The sequence below is a fragment of the Falco cherrug genome, chromosome 2 (genome assembly GCF_023634085.1).
Source record: "Falco cherrug isolate bFalChe1 chromosome 2, bFalChe1.pri, whole genome shotgun sequence".
Classification (NCBI taxonomy): Eukaryota; Metazoa; Chordata; class Aves; order Falconiformes; family Falconidae; genus Falco; species Falco cherrug.
The window spans coordinates 121,988,297-122,010,238 of record NC_073698.1 but is presented as its reverse complement, the minus strand read 5'-3'; the positions used below and the strand labels follow the sequence as shown (position 1 = coordinate 122,010,238).

At 42.4% G+C, this 21,942-nt stretch overlaps 2 protein-coding genes across 2 annotated transcripts in view; both read right to left on the bottom strand.

Annotated features, from left to right (window-relative positions):
* Positions 1–6: 6 nt before the first annotated feature.
* LOC102055989 (cell cycle control protein 50C-like) lies at positions 7–16,452 on the bottom strand. Its single transcript, XM_055702049.1, is given in 11 exon segments — positions 7–215; positions 3,561–3,696; positions 5,719–5,884; positions 7,052–7,272; positions 8,324–8,373; positions 8,375–8,528; positions 9,520–9,657; positions 11,840–11,930; positions 13,333–13,455; positions 14,727–14,837; positions 15,648–16,452. Coding segments are annotated over 8 exon segments (1,068 nt in total). The 5' UTR covers positions 15,861–16,452; the 3' UTR covers positions 7–215; positions 3,561–3,696; positions 5,719–5,884; positions 7,052–7,084.
* A 137-nt stretch (positions 16,453–16,589) lies between these two features.
* The window catches only part of CMSS1 (cms1 ribosomal small subunit homolog), a 236,724-nt gene continuing 231,371 nt past the window's right edge, over positions 16,590–21,942 (bottom strand). The window contains exons 9-10 of the mRNA XM_055702047.1: positions 20,612–20,700; positions 16,590–17,302 (exon numbers count right to left, since the gene is read on the bottom strand). Coding sequence (XP_055558022.1) covers positions 17,219–17,302; positions 20,612–20,700 — 173 coding nt within the window. The 3' untranslated portion in view covers positions 16,590–17,218. The remainder of the gene's footprint in view (positions 17,303–20,611; positions 20,701–21,942) is intronic.

Below are 21,942 nucleotides of genomic sequence, written 5' to 3'. Positions count from 1 at the left end.
CATCTGTTAAGCAATTCATGTATTTAATTCATTTTATCAGTAACAAAAATATGCAGATAAAATCTTATCTGTAGCTTTACTTCTTAGCTCATCAACTTGCTTCAGGATCAATGTCCTTTTTTTTTTTATGATTAACTGCAAAACCAGAAGTGCAAGCGCAGAAAGACAGCTGCTTCAAAGACCAGCTGCGATCATCACTGGATCTCACAGGAGACCTGGCAACAGCAAGATTAAAACATGGAAATTTGACTATAAGCACTGGATTTTTTTTCTTTACTGAACTCGGCAAATAAAAACCTATGCTTTGTTTTGCTCTGTCAAAACAGGCATGGCTGACACCAAAATTACATCTGAACACCGCCGATGTTTGTCAGTCCCGGGTTCTGATGGCCGATCTCCAGCCACGGCTTGTTAGTCATCAGAAGATACTACTATGAAAGACCTTAGATGTAGGAACCTGGCTGCTTTATAGGCCTTTAATTCCTGCATGGTTCAGCTGATGACTCACTGATAATTCTTTTTTTATTTTCACTTTTAGTGACTTTAAATTAAAGTAACACTGCTGCAGTCAAAAGCAACACACTGAGCACAGAGACAAGGTAAAAAATGAAGCCTGGGCCCTCTCTCACAAAACTGATTGTACTGCAGAAGTCAATTATGAAGTTCTGTTTTTAAATAAAATTCCCAGGACCTGAACCAAGACCCATTAGCAAAAGCACCGACGCCACCACTCGGTTTGTGCACGGGCTGCTTTTCTTATGGCTGTGCCTCATTCTGCCAGCCTGCAGGACAAACTGCATGGCAGCACCAGGTGCTGCTCCTGCGCAACACCCCGCAGTCACGGAGACCACTGCAGGGACAGAAGCACAAGCCAGAGAGACATCCCGGCAGTGCATGCTGCTTACTGCAGACACCCCTGAGGGCTCTCAAACTCCTTCTGGGTGTCCCGCCCTTGGGTGGCACAAGGCAGGCCAGTGAACGTTGGCCCATGCGGGCACTGTGACCCCGTTACAGGATGTCAAGGCACCACCTGCCACCCACTGGGGCGAAGCACCACCAGCCCACTGCCTCGGTGTTCCGCGGGAAATCACGGCTCTGCCCAGCACTGCAGGACACGGTCCCTTGTCTTCTGCCACCGCGACAGATTTCCCAGCACAGCCGCTGCGGGGAGGAGCGTTATTAACTGCAGATGTTATTATTGTCCTGAGCTGCCGTGAAGCCTCCCTGCACTGCCAAATAGCTGCCACATTTACAGTGGCTCGGCACATATCCCTCAAATGTTAACTCGCTGTGACAGCCGGAGCTGAGGGCAGATACCACCTCCCTCCCTTTTTCACAGAATCACAGAACGGTCAGGTGGGAAGGGACCCCTGGAGATCACCCAGCCCAAGCCTCTGCTACAGCAGGCTCTCCTCGAGCAGGCTGCACAGAGCCACGTCCAGGTGGGTTCTGAATGTCTCCAGAGATGGAGACTCCACAGCCTCTCTGGGCAGCCTGTCCCAGGGCTCCATCACCCTCAAGGCAAGGAAGCTCTTCCTCACATGCAGATGGAACTTCTTTCAGCCATTCGGGTTTTTTGACACATTTCTTTTCCTAGTGTTCTCAGGTTCACTGTCACTAGTAACACAGCCCATAGAAAGCCCAGGGATTCATGGAAGTTACTTGAGAAACCTCAAGAACTTTCAACCTAGTATTAACTGGGTTAACAGAGCTGTTAATGAAACAGCTTTCATTAAATACAGGTGTCACCAAGGGGAAAAAGGGAAATGACTTTGGGTGGCTGGGTCTGACCCCGTAGAACAGTAGGGGTTTTGCAAGTTTTTTTAATTGATCCCTTTCAAACTGAAACATTTTAGGCACTTTAATGCAAAGAGACAATGGCTGCAGCAGAGTGGGAGGCCAAATAAATGGCTTTTTTTTGTCTTGTTTCATGCTGTATGTTTTTCAGCAGAGTACCTAGTACATACTCAGTAGATACACAGATATTTTGATTAGAGCTGTCTGAAATGTGAGCTTCTCAGGGTATAAGCCATTTTGATTTCTTTACCTATGGCAATTACCATTTGATATCATTTAAATATTGCCTCTACTTGCACTGGACCAGAATTAGCCCCATTGTCCTTTTCCTCTCCTAGTTGGCTATACAGGGAAAGGGAGGGAGGAAACTTTCTTCATGCGTTCATGAATATAAGCAACAGCCAAACCAACCCCACTCTTCCTCTTCCTGGCTTCCCACAGCCTGGGGAGATAGCAGGACACAGACCAAACAAAAACTGCTCTCCTTTCTAACCTCTCTCTTTCTAACAAGAGGCCACCAAAGCCAAGGCAGCTGCCCAAGGCACTCCCAGCTCCTAACAAAATTGTTCTTGGAATTGTAGGGAATAATGCAATTAGAGAGAACTGAGTCACAACACCTTAGCTCAAAAACTATGCACTGTTGTTCAGAGTGTATATTTCCCATTGAAAACCGAGAAATTTTTTTACCTAACTTGGCTGCTCCCCAAAATCATATGGGCTTTCCAGATCACTATCAGGACACGCTATCATCTCAAGCAGCTCAGCCAAATTTCTTTGCCTCCATATCCAAGAGCAGAAAAAGTCCTTTGCCCCTTCCACCATTCTCCCTCCTTGTGGTTTTTTTTTCTCAGTTCAGCTCCATCTCTCATACCATACTGCTCCCCCTTGAGAAAGATGGCACCTTCTCATCATGTGACAAGCAACTGCTTTCTCCTACTTTAGATCTAAATTTAAACCCAAATAGGTATACATTCTCTCTCTACAGTATCAAAACTCTCCAAGCTCTCTCTTCCCTGAACTGCTGTCTTTGACTTTACTCTGGTATTAATTTGATTTCTCTAAAGCACGACAGAAAGCTTTTATACCATAATGCATCATTAAAACACACAGCACCCCATCCAAACACTATTATTAATAATCTCCATGCAACATAGCTATTTTAAAAAAATAGATGCAGCATGTAGCCAGTTTTTCCAGATGCTATAGGTCTGTGATTCTGCTAATCTGTTTCACATGAAGGACTCATCCCATGTTTTTAGATGAGATGAGTTAAGCAAATGTCTATGTTTAGAACACAGAAATCCCAAACAAGGCAGACAGGCACTGGATGTATGTGCGTGGAACTCTGAAACCTGAAAAGGACTTGGAAATATTATGTAACTGAAGTGCTACTGAAATATCCTGTAACTCCTCCTTCACTTTTATGTCTCTCTCTCTGGATATAGATACATATCCTGTTAATGAAATTCAATCCTAAAGGGAGATGGCAACCAAAAGCAGTCCAACAGTTTTTGACATTAAAATACAGCACTCTCATACCTCCCTGTAATTGAGAAATGAGATTTAAATTGCATCTAAGTTTTTCCAGAATCATGTGATCTTTTCACCTCCAGATTATTTTTGCCACTGTTAAAACTGAACTCCAGAACTCCAGAAGAGAAAATGCTCCCATGTGTTAACTGCTGTCATCTTCAAAATTACAGATGAAAACATATATAGAAAAAACCCCAACAACCCAGAAACTTATATCCCATTTAGCTCACCTGTTTTGGTCCATGTTTACCACATAACTTCAGATTACATCCACTAACAGGAATCCTTTGTCCAGTTTCCCACTTATTAAATATCCACTTCCCAAAAGAAAAAAATTGCAAGAAATAATGTCCTCCCTTATCTGTTCTAGAAAGAAGATGAGGAAGAGAATAATGACAGAAATGAGTGAAGAACTGCACTTTCTAGTACCTTAAGCATCTATGATATCATTAAGTTTCGTTCACCAAACTTAAACCCTGACAAACATTTTCTTTTTTTGAGAGTGAAGAAAATAGGCAAAGTTCCATCAGCTCAAAGGGGCTGAGTATGCGGCACTGATGCAAGATATAGCTTTAAGTAGCAGTAAGAAAGGAACAAGTGTCCTCCTTTGAAAGCAAAAAGTATTTGTTTTAGCATGATGCTAATTTCTGAAGTGCTGGCATCTGTAGGAAAGTGATTCAAACAAATTAATAATTTTTATATGCCAAAATATTACAAACGATGGCAGTAAGTCTTTTATGGCTTAGCGATGTAGAACTCACAGTGATGCTGCTGACTTACACTTCCCAGGTACAGCTCCTAATTTCATTTAGCAATCTTAATCCCGGAAATCTTTGCATCAAACAGCAAGTCTACCGAAGTTTCCCTCTCACAGAAAAAGGCCTACTTACTCTTGGTCGAAGTATGCTTGATAGATAAGCTAATTAAAATTCAATTTTGAAAAGTTTTACCAAGGGTGGCTTTTTATTTTTTCTCCTGTTCCCAAGACATATAATCTCCGCTCATAAAACCGAATGTGCAAGGCAAGCGCGGTGCTGGGCCAAAGGCACAGTACTGCACACGGCCCTGCAGGCATTTCAGAAGCCTTCTGTAGCTCTGTGGAAGTGCGACACCTCCGGTGCAACCACGGCCCCGCTCTGCAAACCTGGGGCTGCTTTCCCAACCAGTCCATCTTCCACATCTCTGGACAGCCAGGATACATTAATTCAGTGTCACAGTGGATATTCATCTGGAATCAGGCTTCCCACTGGTGTCGGTGCTGGTGGCAGGGGACATTCCCCTGGGACATGCCATAAGGCAGCGCAGTTAACACCCTTCTGCTGCTGGGCCCGTCCTGGTCCAGCCCCGCACAAGTGTGCCCGGCGGTGGCAGCAGCCACCAGAGCACGCCCGGCCGCAGGCACTGCGCACGCACCCACAGAAGTTTCTCGAACAGAAAAACCCACAGCAGTTTCTCAAGCAGGGCAGCGCAGCAGCAGCCGCAGCACTGGGCCCTTCCCACCTGGCCCAGGGGCAGCCCGGCCACCAGGCCCACAGCCGCAGCCTGGTGCAGGCAACGCCTGGCTCAGGGCGGGCACAACCCTGCGGCGCCAGCCTGAAGCTGTGGCAAGATGGAAAAGAGGTTCTGGGTCTATAAATACGGAATTACACAAATTCAGGCATAGCAGAATGTGGAGGATTTGCCTGAGGGCAGGCTCTCCCTGGCGGCGCCTGGGGGCAGAGGCCACACCTGTGGCACCCACTCACTGAACACAGGCCTCACTGCTGTCTGCTGTCTCTTCTTACTAACGCTTTCCCCAGCTACTTCATGAATAAAATCAGCGACAACTGCATTGTGACTAACCACCCCGATGTCATACCATCTCCTGAATGTTGGTTTCTTGGAGGGATAAAAAAAACCCAACAAAACCAAACACAGTAAAAAGAAAGAGAACAAGAAGAGTTGCCTGTGGTTTGTTTGGAGCCAGAAATTTTAAGTCCAGCTTTGGCAGTGACGCCCATCAGGGTTTTCCAGAGGGCTGGATGGGATTACACTTTCATTGGGATTTTAAGGTTCAGGAGCATGTCTCATTGTGAAAAGTGATTTAGACTAATGAACTTAAGCAATGGTAAAGGCACCACTTCCGGCTCTGTCCTGTCCTGGCCAGTGATGGGCAGGGTTCTCCCAGAGCTCCTGGCAGGTTTGGATGCAAGGGTTGGAATCCTGGCACCCCACTCCTCCAGCTCCAACGGAGGCGGTCACCGAGCGGGACAGGCAGAGGAAGGCGTCCCACAGCCTCACACCAGCCGTGGCCACTGCACGCGTGCGCCCACTGGCCCACCTGGGAGCTCAGCACCACCCTCCATTGCTCAGGCACAGCTGTGAGGCAGACATGAAAGGGAACAGTACCTTGCGTGGCTGCAGGCAGATCTGCTGGAGGCCACCTTCCACAGGGCAACAGCCCCTAAGTGCCCGAGACACTTCCAAAGGCAGAGGCAGGTGCCCTCGCAGCTCCCCCGGGCCACGCGCCCTCTTGCTCCAGGCTGCTTGCTTCTTTCTTCTTGTAGCGTGGAGGCTTTTTTAGGGGAGGTAAGGCACACAGAATACTTACCAAAGGAATTAAAGTGTTTTATTCCATTTGCACTTTTGCAACAGAAAAATTATTTTTAAAAATTTGGATTTATGTATGCTTGACCTAAATTCCCCAGGCAGAATGAATTCCTAAATTTATGTATGCTTCTCCTAAATTGTGAGAGACTGGATATAACTCCTAAACGTGTAAAATTTTGAGCATGAAACATGAAAATTGATAAGCCTATTCACAAGATGCAGCGTTTACTTTCTGAAAATTAAGTTGACATATTTCCTGGTGCTGTTTTCTATTGACAATAATTCACCATGCCACAGAGATGGGGGCTTGAAAGGGGAAGAGACATTTCAGGCCATGTAAGAGTCAGTGAACTTCTGTGTGGAAGGGTGGGTTAGGTAGGAGTGCATCTGTGGATTAGTAGTTATATTATGCAGATGTTTCTGCATAAATGTTTAGCATTAAAGGAGTTTTTAATTCAAGCTTTCTATAAAATAATTGTTTAAAAAATGTAAATCAGTGCTTTTATGCCCTCTAGCTTTGCCGGTTAGTCTCAGTACTTTGATAAAATCAATAAACTGGGTTTAAGCAAACTCCAAACTCCTAAAAATGCCCTGTATTCAATCGTAAATGGAGTATCAAACTGTGATGAATATGCTGCACTGCACTGGTTGCTTTTTCAGAACAGCTAAGGGTATATAAAACCTAAGGCAAGCCATTCAGCCCACAAACAGATTTTAGCACCAAGGTCTACTGGCTCAAACTTTTTGTTGGGTCAAGACCTCAGTTTTTACCCATCCAAAGCTCCACTCCATGTAAGTCAAGAGACACATTGTCTGAATTAAGGGCTAAGTAAGAAATTAACATGGACCCTGACTTCTGGCCAGATATTAGACCACATGATTTCTTTGCCATTGCAATTCTAACGCACTGTGCTGTCTGTTTGAAGCTCATCTTGCTACAAGTTTCCTAGGAAACAATTTTAGGGACATTACATTAATAAGAACACATCTTCATGTGAGTTTGGTTTTGGATGGTGGAATTAACACTGCCCCTCAATTTGCTTACGTTCGCCAAACCTAACACTGAAAGAGATCCAGAGCTCAGGGAAAAGAATGAAAGGTCTGTACGGCATGTTCTTCATTCACAGCACACCTTTGCCTTTGTCCAGAAAGCCACGGAGCCTTATTACTTCTGAAAGTATGTTTTCTTTTTTCTGAGCTTTAAGTGGATGACAGTTATGACAAAACCCATCAGGGTTGCTGCTGTGCCAGAAACCACGTAGGCAATTCCCAGGAACGGGTTACTTCCTCCGCTCCATACCACAGTGGAAAGAATCACATGCTTCCTCCCCTTGAACCTGCTAACAGGGAAATCTGATAGATGGATGTTAAGGTTCCACTAAAAAAGTTTACATTATTTCCAGGAGGAAAAAAAGTTGTAGTAAATACTCAAAAACCTTTCAAAGGCATAAAGTGGAGATCTACCTTTGCTGCAAAAATTCCTTTATGTGATCTGCAATGTCTCTGCTATTGTGGGTCCAAAAACCCACTAGCAGCTGGTGGTAAGAAAACCAGTTGTTTTAGATACAATCTCTCTCTGAACATGGAGAATTTTTTTTTTTTTCATTATAGATTTCAGAGTCATAACTTATGTAACTGCTACTGTGTTAATTTGCTATGAAAACTCAGTTGAAAATGAGCCTTTGGGCAGCTTATCATGACGATATGCCACATGTTCTCACTGAGGGGACGTGCTCACCTCTACCTAACATGTTACCTACCTGGAATGCTATATGACTTTACCTTTCATCTCTCTCTCCACGCAAAAGCTTTCAGGACAGAACCGTGCCACAACATTTAAAATCATAGCTCTGTCAGCTGAGAGAGAAGAGAATTATAGTCATCTTGACATAACTCCTGCTGACAGGACAAGCGCTCCAGTCAATGAAGCGCAGGCTGTTTGGTGCGAGGGCGCATTTCCACCAGCACAGCAGCCCGTCAGCACCTGGTGCAATCTGCGGGAGGGCTCTGCTGGCACAGGCATCCTACACCGCTCCCCTGGCGCCTACACATCTGACTAGGCCACTTAAATATTCCAGCTAAAACATCTCTGCAGGTTCCCACTCTTCAGTTATCCCCTTTGTGTAAAGCTCCCACGTGTTGCCTCCAGCCAAACGCAGCCCCCTCAGAAGTCAAATCCAAAGTCATGTGCTGCCATTTGAGTAACACGTATTAACTCCATCTGCATGGGCTAAAGAAAATCCATTTGCAATGTCTCATCCCCCTCAAAACTAGGTCTTTTCATGGTGATTTAGGGTTTTTTGGGGTGTGTGTGCTTGGTTTCTTTGCCATTTTACCATACAAATCCCATCAATTTCCATCTTGTTGTAACTATCTAATAGTCTTGGATGATATGAAAGGATACTATAGGAAATATGAAAAGTGTAATTCCCTGCTGGGAGGCCATCTGCAAATTATCCATCTGATACGACGGTAAAGATTTCTGAATGTAGCAAAGGCTGACACTTGCATCCAGATAATGAAGTAATCGTTTACATAACCGTTGTTCCTTTCATCTTCCTCGTCTAACAGATACACCGGCTTCTGCCAGTAAGGAGGACTTGCTGTCCCTGATGAAAAAGAAGAAACCAGGAAAGACAGTCAGTAAACCCAGTGGTTAGTGACTAACTTCTGGGCCTACTTGCACCCAACACAGAAAATGAGATATGAAATAGACACAGGATTCTGCCCAGTATTGAAAAATTATATATGCTAGATAACAGTTTTCACTCAAGCATCTCCACTCACCTCAAACATGAGTGAACAGTACCCAGGGGTTGCTACACATTGGGAACTCAAAGCACAGGAACACCAAAGTGACTCACACAAATGAAAAGACTTCTTCTGGATTCTTGCTCTTCAGCAAGCAACATGCTCTCCGTGAGGAGGAGCTTGCTTTCACTTTTATACATTAATTTATTCCTGTACAATCAGAATGGCACCTTTTTGCAATCTAACAGCACAGCCTACGACATTTAGAATCTGTCATATGAAAACTACTTAGACAATTAACTCTTGCATATTGCATCCAGCACAGCACTGGCTCTTTCCTGATCCAGAGCAAGGAGCTTTTAGTCCCACTTCAATACAGAGTAACCGTAACAAGGGAACAGCCCTAGGAAACAGCTGTTTGAAAGAACTAGTGATGAAGGCAGCCTCACTCATCTCACTGCTGCCTAAGAATCTGCAAAGGCATGAAGAAGGAAAGACATGACATGCAATTCTTCTTCACAGATGTTTCCAGCAGGGAAAAATGAAGTGACTGTATCCTTGCTTTCTCTGGACAGATTAAGCATTACAAGAAACTATACAGAAGGGTGTTGACATGGACTAATCACTTTCTCCCAGTTTCTACAATCAGTGATCCAAAAAAAAACCCCAAAGTCATTTTTTGGCTAAATCTGTCTTCTGCTTTCAGTCACCCTCTAAAGCTGCTTCTCCAACATGTTTTGGGAGGTATTTCTCCCAAAGGCACTTTGTCTCATAATGGGAGACCCTCATACAGTGGGGGAGGGAGGGAAGCCATTGGAAAACAAGGAGTACCAGGAGAACCATTCTTACCTGCAAATGCAGGTGAGAGACGGTATGATTTTGGATTGCGAAATTTCACATTTTTATCTGTCCACCAACTGTTTCCAGTCTTCAGCAGCGATACTTGAATAACAGATGAGTTAAGACTGTAAAAAAGATCAATAATATCTGCAAGGAATACAAGAAGCAATATGTATGAGTAAAGACAACCATTCTAAATGCCAACGTGACTACAAAAACCATCACACTGAAGCATCTTTCAGGTGAACAGAGAACCAAAAAATATACTGGGAAAGGTTTCATTGTGACTGTGTACAGTGCACTGTACATTCCACAAGAAGAATTAAGGTTCCAGAGCCTTAGAACATCAACAAGTTTGAAGGACTGAGCATGCTCCTACCAATAACGCTATTGAATTCCTGTGTGTTAGAAATATGCGCAAGTATCTCATGTCCATCTACTCCTGTGTGACTAACTTTGCAAACCACTTTTGGAGCAATCTTAACTGGTTAGAGAAGTTACTCTGCTAGTTAGCCTCAGCTTTCCCCAGTATTTCTTCGACAGTTGTCCTAAACTGATTGCTTTGCTATATATAACGTGGTTTTTCAGGGAACAGGGGAGAAGCGAAAGCAGAATCAAGGGAATCCATGATCCTTTGGAACAAATTTTGCTTTAGTTTTATTCTAATCAGACCTTGTCTACCAAGTCAGACATGAACACTTCCTTCAATCAAAAAAAATTCAGTTAAAATTGTAGTTAAACGTGCCATCCTGTTTCAGTGTATAAAAAGCTCTTGTTATCCCTTACATTTTCCTACTTAGATTTGTTTAACATAAGACAAAAACATTCCTTGTTAACAACTGTGTAAACACCTAGGTAGGCAATGAGATGATGGGCAGGGATAGGTAGATGATATAGAAAGGGAGGGGCTGCTTTTTAGGTAACATGAAAAACACAACTCAACTGCATAAGCATCAGTAAAAACATACTTTTTTAATCCTGCTAGAAAACCTGTGTTCACAGAGCTCCTTAAGGCTCAGACACACTTTTCCGACTAAGTGATCCCTCTGTGTCACAGCCATCACTGGTTTATTAACAGGTGTTGCAATTCTCTGCGCTCTGCCTGCTTAACTGCCTGCCTGACAGCTCCCTTGCCTGCTAAGCTTGGGTTAAAAACCTCTCATACGGCAGGAACTCGGCTGTCCTCCTCATCTTACAAAACAAGATCAAAGAGCGATTAGACAACCAGCTAAACTGCCAAAAGTGAAAGGGAAGCACCCTCTGTCACAGCAGAGGGACAGAAATGAGCTACCATAGGAAGGATTCAGACATCTCCCCCTTCCCATGAATCACCAGCAGCTGGAACCTTCCATCACACCCTGCACAAAGGACAGGTGCAAAGGCAGACACAGGGAGGTTTACCTGTAGCACTTTAAAATCTTACTACACCTATTTGTCTGCAGGAGCATTCTGTCCTGCAGCCAGGGCTCCAGAACTGTGTGGGCAGGGTGCCTGCAGCTCTGCTGGCCCAGGTCTGAGCCCAGCCCAGTGGATCAGACTGCCTGGGCAGCAGGTGGGTACGCAGGCAATGAAAATCAAATGGATCTAGAAGGTACTGAATGCAGCTGCCCTTCACAAGTCCTGTGGTGTGGGGGGCTCTGCCTGGGAATTACTGGCAGAATAAAAAAAAAAAAAGCTGCTGCATTACTGAAAACTGCTGGGTGGGGTGGGGGGTGGGGTGGCGAGAAAAAAGGATGGGGTAGGGGACAAAAGTCTGCAGAAGTTTTTGTCTCCTTTGCTCCCAAAGAAATCCCTTCTGAAAATTGCTGGTGTTCACAGCTAGGAGCCCTCTAGGTTTCAGCCTAAACATACTCATAGGCAGGGTATATCTACTAGTTACTACAAACAAAATGCAACCACATAGATCCAAAGGTCCAAAGCAATATGAAGAACACGTCACCTCCTTCTAAGCACACTGCCGCAGGAAGGCAGAAACTGGGCTCTCCCACTGCTGTACAAGAATGTATTTTTCAGCATGGAAGCACACTAAATCTGTTGTATCATCATTCCTTATTTCACCAGAGACTCAATTCCTCGGTCTTGTTATATATATTCACATTGAAGAGGGCTTTGCTAAATGAAAACTTCCCCAGTTTCAAAATGGGGGCCAAGGTACTAAACAGGAGGAAGCAGAGCCCCATATTGACACTGCAGCACTGCCAAACAAAATCTTTTGTGGGAGAAAGACAGAGATGTTGCAATATCAGGATTGCAAAACTCAGCTGGACTGGGGGAACAGAAAACTTTTAAGTGGAAATCAGCATGGCAGATGTGGAAGGTACCTGCTTACCATTGAACATGCTGTTGGCAATGGCACCGCATGGAGCCATGGGCGTCCCGTTCCGGTAGGTGGTGAAAGGTGCGCAGTAGCTCTTCTGAATCTCCATTCAAGGCCACAGAACAATCAGACACAGAACCAGGGCCGGGGGGCCGGGGGGGAGGCTGTTCTGGTTTGCTGGTGGTAGCATTCTCCTCCCATTCCTCCTTCTCAAAAGCCACTGGATAATTAAGTCTCCAGTACCTTTTGGTCACATTTGGGCCAAATGAATGGATTTGTAGTTGAGGAACACCTTCCATATCACAGTAAGTAAACTGGAAGTCTTCACCCAATTCTGCTGTGGACTTGCAAACTCCAGACTACAAGAACTCATTTGGGGATCTGCTATTGTAACATAGCTACAATTTAAAATGTCCCCGTGAAGCCCTTACCTACCCTAAAACACCTTACTTTTCCTTCTTTTTAATTTCGGCCTGGACTGCTTCCCCGGTGGAGAACCGCAGATGCAGTTAGCCACACTGCTGCAGTTCTTTGTGGAGAAATCTTGATGTATAAAGACACAGTGTGAAAAATAAAACCCCACCTCAAATTTATCACTTCTCTCCTATCCCAGCTCATGAGAAACTAGAAATCTTCAGGTTTAAACACAGAGATATTTTCCAATAACTATTAATAAGCTTTGTACCTGATTGGCACAAAAGGCAAAAGCGCATGCACCTGAATGCACACAAACAAGCTGACTGGACCCCTGGAGTATCAGGTATATGGAGAACATGTCCTGAGAGTTACAAGAAGCATTTTATTGAAACAACAGATTATTATGGCACAATCATTGTACGTACTGAGAAGACAAGTGTGTGGACCGTGTGCATATTAAACAATGCTACTTTTAGGCCAAAGAAAATAAGTTTCAGATTTGTAAGTGAAAAAACTGCATACAATGACTGCCTTCTCCAATTTCCTTATGCAGCTCTGCTGCAAGTGATGCTGTCTAGCCTCCTCTTTTGACCTCTGAGTTGCACTCAGAATGCTACATGATCACCTATTTCATCATTAACTTTTTCTTGCTCCTTGTCCACTTCCAAAGCCAGATGGCAAAATGAAAGACTTAGAATAACTTAATTCCCTAACCCTATAATAAAAGCACAGCTTAAAACATTTCTGGCTAAAGCACTTGAAAACACTAGAAGGAAAAGCTTTCTGTAAATGTATTTCAAAAAGACAACATATTTTTAATCAGCATCTCTACAAGATGCGGGTTTGAGAATTACAACTCTGGGCTGACATCTTTATTTATCCCCTCAGTCTTCCTCTCTTATTAACTTATTAGACATAATGGCCCTAACAATCATAAAAGCAGAGACCGAACACTGAAAATCTGTACCTTCCTATTATTCCCTAGAGCTATTTTAACACACTTACAGTTATGCCTAGTTAGCTCTCCATATGGTCAAAGATGCACCTGATGGAAATACTGATGATCTCATAATATGAAGAAAACTTACATTTACATTTCGACCCAACAATTGTGCATCACTTCTTGATATCATGGATCGACGGTGGTTTTCATAGAAGTTTTGCAGGCCATAGTACATAAAAACCTCACCCCAGAATTCAAGGATAAGCCCCTTCAGCAAGGTGAGTCCATGCAGACAAAGAGAAACCCTATTATTTGCTAAAAAAAGGAGGGGAAGAGAATACTCCGTTAATGCTTAAATGTTGGTAACCACACTCTAAGGAGTTACTTCAGTGGACGCTAGCAAGAATCTAGTCTTTAGCCCAGCTGAAAGTTTTAGTATTTTGGCACAAAATTAAACATACTTCTTAAATCACCAAATGAAACCAAAATAAAAAATGCCTGATTATTATTTTACTCAAGATGGCATGGCTGGCCACAAACCTGAGAATTGTTTCACAGTGTATTCACAATATGATTGTGAATAACTTCGTGGAGACAGACACACATTTTCCATAAAAGAAGATGGACAAACAACTTAAAGTACCCATTAGCTCTTAATTCCTTCAGATTTTTTGAAAAATAAGGCTGCCTCTCCTCAGTTATTTGAGCCCTTTGGAAAGTTTAGTATTCTCCTTTTAATTACAAGACTAGGCAGGCAAACACAAACAAGAAAGAGGTTTAGTAAACTATAAAAAAAAATATTATTCAATTGAATAAACTTCTCATCTCAAACATCACTTATCTGAAGAATTACAGAGTATTTTAACAGCCTCTTCAATACACTGAAGAACCCTAAAGTGACTTTATAATTTAAATTGCACTGTAATTTTAAAGGGTCATTTATGCAGTACTAAGCACAAGATCTCTTTGGAAGAATATGAAGCATTTTAACAGTCTCAGAAACATGACCCGGTAGTTTAGGACAGGAAATGAAGGATACTTTTCCCAAATGAAACTGCAGAATGACATTGCTAGACTTGAATTATTTCAAGGACCTTGGGGATTAACAGCATAACCCTTGTAAAAAGACTACAGGGGTTTGCTTACGACAAGTGGTCAGAGCTTCAGATTTCCTTCTGATTTGAGATCCTAGCCATGCAGCAAGAACTAGCCCCAGGCCAAAGGCAGGGGATTTGCTACTGACTCTGAGATCCAGAGAAAAGTTGCCTCCACAGTCAACCACCATTTCCTCGGCCCCCACCTCCTCCCTGGACATCTCCCAGCCAAGGGCAGAGGTAGCCTGATCTTGATTATTTTTAACATGTACCAAAATGAATAGCAAAGGTCAAAGTGTAAAATTTTGAGTATGTCATGTTTTTAAAAAGTAAAAGAAAATTTAGTCAGGAGCTCTACAGAACACAATTAGTGTATTTTATTATATAGAGATATAAGTAACAGGAGGTAGTAAGCAACCTGAGTTAGTTTCTCGCGTCCACTTACCAATATACCTTCCTTTAGTGTGAAATTAACAGAACAGTAGCATTCCTTATTCCAACTAGAGGAATTTTCACGGAGTTTTGATCAATCTGAGCATTTATCTGAATAATCAATCTGTCAGAGAAGTGAACAAGCAGAGATATTGTAATAAAGGACATGCACACAGGAAAAGGTCAGTGTTTTAGCTCCAAGACTGCTCAGAGCAGTTCAGTTCTCTTCTAAGTGACTCTGGACTGACAAAAACGTTAGAAATCGACAGAGAATCAGGACTTGACCTCAATGAATATTCACAAATTTTATCCCTAGTTTAAAGCTGTTTTAGAGCCTTGTGATGATGGCTGCAGAACCTCCATACCTGCCCCGTGACAAAGGAGTGCTGAGTGAAGAACACTTCTGCAGCTTGGTCTGACTGACCAAGTAACACTTGGCAAATCCCCCCGTGCTGCGGCCCACCCCTCCTGCCAGCCTGGATGTAGTGCTGAGTGTTGGCTCCAACCAGGAGTCTACCAACACCACCACAGCTCTAACTTGCTCCAGGAGGCATTTGAACATCAGGGCTTACCTGCATTTTAAGATTCTGCCACAGAAAACATGTATGTTCTTCTAGCACCAAACACTATCAAAGGGATTAGTTTATTTCCCTTCAAAACCCCAGGAAATAATGACATTTCAGATACAACCAGCCAGTGGCAGGGATTACCACCCGTATTTCAGACATTAGCATGCAGTTAACCATCCAGTGCTTGGATTTTGCCGGTGACCAACTACCTCTGAGGATTTTCACAGGACTTCTGGCTATTGGACACATGTCCAAAGCATGAAGCCATCGCTATCATCTTTATCCAGAAGGAAAAAATCAAAGCCTTTTCCCTCCAAACGCAGCCATCATCTAAGAATATCCAAGAACACCACCCCCAAACAAACCTGGATTTCTCCGATGCTGTTTGTGGACAGTATGAGGCAGACTCCCACAGTAAGGCAGAACGTGCCTATGAGAAAGAAGCTGGAGAGCACATTCGCAATGGTAAGCTGGGGCTGCCAAGCTGGTAGCTTTTGCTGTTTGAATGCTCTGTTATCCGGACATCTGGAAGAACGCGCCTCTCCTTCTTGCGGAACAAAACTAGTCTTGTTTTTCATTTTCTTCTTGGTGAGAGGAAGGAATAATATACTTGTGCTGGAGAGTGCTGAAGCTGAGATACTGTCCTTACTGTGGGGAGACTGTATTGTTTGTTCAAACCTGCATTACGGCCAGGAATTACTTACTAACTAGATCTCTCTCTTCCTCATTTTCTACATTTGTGCCTGGATCCTCACAATCAACTTGTACCAATCAAACGATTACGTACTTTTGGTCAGGGTGTTCAGCTCACGCCTTCTGGAATAGCTTAAATATATGCTTTTTCTGCCCCACAGTTCAGTAGGATTTGTTGTATCTTATTCATTTGCACGGATACTGCCAGCTGTACTGGAATTTCTGTGTGATCGGAGATGTGTTATTTCTTCTCCCCTCACTTCCATAGCTGCCCAGCTAACAGGCATGGCGTACAATGAAAGGATCTCTACTCCAATTGCACGGGATGCCACTGGGGAGGACTGCAAATGCACAAGGACAGCACTGGACAGAAAACATTGCTTTAGAAGACCAAATCAGTTTTCTTAACCTACTGCATTCATTGCTATTGATTCAGATGGAATTTAAAATTGTAAAAAGGTTATGTTTCTTTATCACAGAAGGGCAACTCATTCTCAAAACATCTGATTTGGATCAATAGCTTTCCAAAATGCTGATGCTTTGCTCTCACCTCAACTTATCTTGTCCTCTGGAAAAAATTCATCCATTCCCTACTATTCACAACAACAAAAGAATCACCCAGCGATCATCTCCTTTTAATTTAAATGGACAAACAGAAGAATAATTTTTGCACAATTCCAACAGTTTAAATCAAAATAAAGCCTCGATATAATACAGTGATAATTTATCATCTAATAGCAAAAAAATAGCATTCAGCCAGCTAATAGATGAAATAGGTGAAAAATACCTTTTCGACACATTATTGAAATCCATACAACTTTTTCAAAGACCCTCAAGGGTGAGAGCTAGATTACTATCATGACAGAAGTAAATGTCTCCTTTGGGACAGCAGGGGGAGGTAACAGAAAATGGAGTTGTACAAGGACTTTCATACCCAAGTTTGCTCATCTTCAAAGTCTTAAAAGTGACATATAGTAGTAAATCTACCAGGTAAATGCAATGTAACTCTAATTTCAGTATCACATTGTTCCTGCAACAAAAAACATACTAAAACTACACACAAACCTTCTGTTTCATTACTGAAAGAAAAGGAAACTCAGAAAAAGTTGCAATGTGCATTCTTTCTGTATTGGTAAGACTTCTGAAAAGTCAAAATTCTTGATTCCATCACCTGTTAATAACTTGCCAGTTGCAGGGAGCATAACAGTAAAATGCAGCTGCAAATTACTTCCTTGTTGGTACATTAAAAGAGTCCCAGCTTCATAGACCCCTCTCTGCACAGCTTTATAATACTCATCTCCAGTAGGTCAATTGTTTCTCTCTTTATCTGAAGAAAACAAAAATCAAAGGCATAAAAACTTACTGATAAGGCTTTGGCTAAATACCTTTATTTATTTACTCAGGCACCTTACTATAGGACTAGAAATTAAAGAAGAGGTTCCCATACAAGGTCTGGACATCCAGAACGTTTCTACCTTGTAAAACATCTAGCATTTGCTCTACAATCCTAAAGTGTAACTATGGCCTGTGAAGTCCCATCTAACATGGCTACAGAAAAGCTGTCACTGGTACGGAGCTGATAAAGCAGGCCGCAGCGAGAGGTCCACCCTGGGCTGCAAAATCCAGACTATCGACTGCTATCAAGGAGTCCAAGGGCACTACTGCACTGCAACAGCCACAATGCTGTCTGTGTCTGAGACACTTGAAGGAAAGCGAGCATGAAGGTCAGGTCTACATGTGCTGCATGCAAAGTACTTTGTAACACGGATATGGCCGTAGCTTATCGCTTATCTAAAGATAACAGACAAATGTGTTTGAGAGTAAATATTGACTACATATTTCAGCAGGAACACAAGATCTATCTCTATCATCACAGTTCGTCCAGAGTCTCCTTATAGCTCCCTCTTCCCACTTACAAATACTTTATTCACAAGTTTTCTCTCAGGATCATACCTTCTGTGCCTCAACTTTGCACAGGAATAAATGATGTGAGAAACCTGACCAACCCTTATTCCACACTGGATGTGCTATGTGAGGGCAAAACCAGTTGTCTTTCTATCACAAGTCCATTTCTTAAGAGCCTTTTTACTTTCATGAAGCCTGAAACTTAAAACTTTCTGTATTTTAAGACTTACTCAAGGTTCAGTGTTCGTATTGTTTGCAGACAATACAATATTCATTTTTGTTGAAAAAACTCCACTTGAATCTTAAGTAGTGAACTGAGACAGCTCTGTATTGCCGTCAACCTCTACATGCAAAGCTTTCCTAGCGGGAAGCTTGTCCTTTGGTCAGGTCAGAAAGTGTACAACCAATTTTTATTTAAATGTCTATGCTTTAGTATAACTCCAGTGTGCCAAGACAGAGTCTGACAAACTCATTCACCCCTCCTCTGGTTTCTTTGTGAGTTTTCTTTTTATTTCCTTCCCTCCACTGTTTGGGATGAATGAAGCTGGAGATAGAAACCAAAAAAAAAAAAAAAAAAGACATCCAACAACATTAACTAATGAGATGTTGAGGCAACTAAGAGAGCAGTGGATCAGGACACCATCCATTATGTGGATATGATGGGATACAGGACTGTCACGTGGGAAGATTCCTGTGTTTTTAAATTCATATATTTATCAGAATATATCACTGTGTATGTAATTTTCCACTGAACACCAGGTGAATATAAAACCAGAAAATAGAATGGACACGTTTCCAGCTGCTCTTGCTTTCTGGTGTAATTACAATGAAATTTAGCAACACAGGACCTTAAATATGCAAAGAAATTATCTCGAGTTGAGGTTTGCACTGAAAGTAGGTCAGTGTGCCTTGTTTCTAATTTTAAGGGTACAATTTTGCCTCCACAGATAATACAGGATGAAAGAAATCAGTATGTCAAACTCCTAATTCTCTAAATCATGTTTTTGGTAATATAATTTCTCTATTCTTTGAGAAAGCTTATGACTATTCATAGCACATATTTGACAATTTTTACACAAGCAGAAGAGTAAGAGCCTCTGTTCACAAAGACAGTATTTCATACTTCAAGACTGCAGGTTGCCAGAACACCTCACTGTTTTCTACTGTGTTAAGATGAGTTATCTCCAAAACATTATTTGGGCATCTTTTATTGCTGACATTCCTTATAAATAGCTTTCAGGAATCTGCCTGATGTCTGTGGCAAGATGCTCAACTTACATAGCTCAGGATGTCAAAACCCTTTGTGTATGTTGGGTTACCTGAGCCAAGTGCAGGTCTGAAGACTTCTTTAATTATATATTCACTATTCTGTGATCACACATATTCCTTACGCTAACATTATATATGAAGGTATAACATTCTTTCTTACTTGGTTTTAACTTGAACTAAGCCTTAACATTTCATGCTAAGATATCCTTCAGATTTTTCCTTAATAAAATACCTCTGGAATCACAATTTTTGGCCTATAATCCCAGACAGACATGCAGAAATGCTGTGATACTACCTACAGTGAGCTGAAAGGGATAGGTCAGGTTTGGAATAGCTCAAAATGAAATATCAGGAGTGTAATCTTCGTTATTTTTGAGGTGGATCACCTATAGTCTACCGTATGTGTACGTACTTCAGTTGACTTAAAACATCCATCCCACTGCAACCAGCACCTCTTGTACTGTTATGTCTGTGAATTCGTGTTCTCTGGTCTTTAAAAAACTTCCAGGTAAGTGCAACTACCATACAAAAACCCTTACGTATTTACCACAAGAGGGAGCCTCCTTGCCTCAAAAAGCAAAGTTGGCGTTTTTGCTACTTAATTTCTGCAATGTATTTTTTTGCAGGGTGCTTTATCCAAGATTATTAGGAATGTTGTACCTTTGTGTATGTGGGACTGTAAAATACAGCACACTCAAATACATAGACAAGTGCAGAGAAGGATTAACGACTGATAATTTGTTTCACCTGTGAAACAGTGTAATGTCTATATGCAAAAATGTTCTTTTTCCCTGGAGATTCTGCATATTGGCCTGCTCTAAATGTGCAAAAAAATGGAAACACTTGCAGGAAATTGGGAGCTTTATAACAACGACTGATAGAGGAATCTGCCTCTTTCACTCTCTCTGGCAAGATACTGGCTGATGCCCCACAGCATACAGTAAACATGCCTTGTCACAGCAATAAATGTGAAAGCTGGATTACAGAATTGGGAAGAATCGGGAACTATCTTATGAGGAGTCTACAAATGATGGGTGGCTGTACACACACACACACACACACACAAGAGCTGTCTGTAGATTTAGTCACAAGAAGTTATCTTACTCTCAGATGGAGACAAATAAGGTTTCTTTAGTTTTTGAAGAAGCTTTTGCACAGTCATCTTAATGAGAGAACTTCCTGAGAACAGGTAGAACCACCATGTAGCATACACAGGAGAAATGCACAGTACTACTGAGAAGTCACAGCTGTGACTTGCAATAAAAAAGGAAAAAACATCTTCCTCGGGCAGTAATTTTGAGATGTGAGAGTACAGACTTACCAGTCCAGTGTTGATGTTTTGTGTTTCTAGACCACTGAAATCAGCTTTACAGAAAAGAAACCTTACTGAGCACGATCTAGGAGCTTGAATCAAAAGTAATGAATGCACAGAATATAAGACATACAGGTGCTTATACAATACCTCAGGGATATCCATCATTCTCCTTAGTTTCTGATCTCTCCAGTTCCAATCCAGAATCATGTATTTTGTGGAGTTCAAGCACAGGCCATCTAAAAAGGCAACATAAATTTTACTACTAAGATAATACGACATGTGCTTATCAAAATGATTTTTGGCTTTTACATCTTTTGCTGTCTGTTTCCAAGGAAACTAATCTCTGAACACTTAAGTACTACGTTTGTTGGTTAGAAACTAATGCACTGACACTGCAAACTCCCTTAACCACATAATCCCATGCCTTTTTGGAAGATAAACACAAAAGCAGAACAACTACTGTTGCCAGCTTTGTCAAGAGCTAACATCCTGCCAGAAAATAATTCCTCAAGCTTCCTCTTGATTAAACCACAGGAGTTGAATTTCCACAGCTGATGAGTAGCTGGTAAGTTACAAGGACCCTAGCCTGAGAACCCCTGTTAATGGGAACTGGCAGCGTTTAGCAATTTACAGCCTGGGTGCTGTGTGCATGTGTGTCAGGTCAGTGATGCTGCTGAAGAATTCCTTTATCCTCCAAATAAATGGTTGTGAAAGACAACAAAGGTCCTTTCTGAACTGGCCCTCTAGCTGTTCCCCTATTTTTCCCTAATCTTCTACATAATGCCCACAATTTTCTGTGTTGGTTTTGACTCTTCTCCATTCTCTAGTGATCTGGGACTGCAACATTAAAGTGGCAAAAAATGACTAGACCTTAGGATAAGATGATAAACCTTGTGTCCCTAGCATAATCTGCCTCCACCTAACATAGAATCATGGAACAGTTTGGGTTGGAAGGGACCTCAAAGGTCACCGAGCCCCAGCCCCCCGCCATGGGCAGGGACCCCTTCCCCCAGCCCCGGCTGCTCCCAGCCCTGTCCAGCCTGGGCTTGGGCACTGCCAGGGATGGGGCACCCACAGCTGCTCCGGGCAGCCTGGGCCAGCGCCACGCTGCCCTCATGGCAATGTGCTGATGTACTGAGCAGCAATGATTTAATGTTGGTGGAGGGCACAGGAAGCAACAAAATTATGCTACTCCTGTACCCTTTTGGAATGAGCAGCGGAGTCCTAATCCACAGCCGGTCCCTGACCAAGAAACCACAGTTAGAGCAAGGCAGTGTTTAGAAAGAGGAACAGAAAGAGTCATCATCTTGTCATTTTGTTGTTTGTTTCTCTCTGTGTACATAGTATCTATTGAGTAAGTAAAAGTACTCAAAATTTGGAAAGAGAAAAGGAGATTTATATAGAATAATTAATTGCATTATGGGTGATCAAAAATAAAATCAAATCAGCAAGCAGATCTTTTATCCACCCCTCACAAA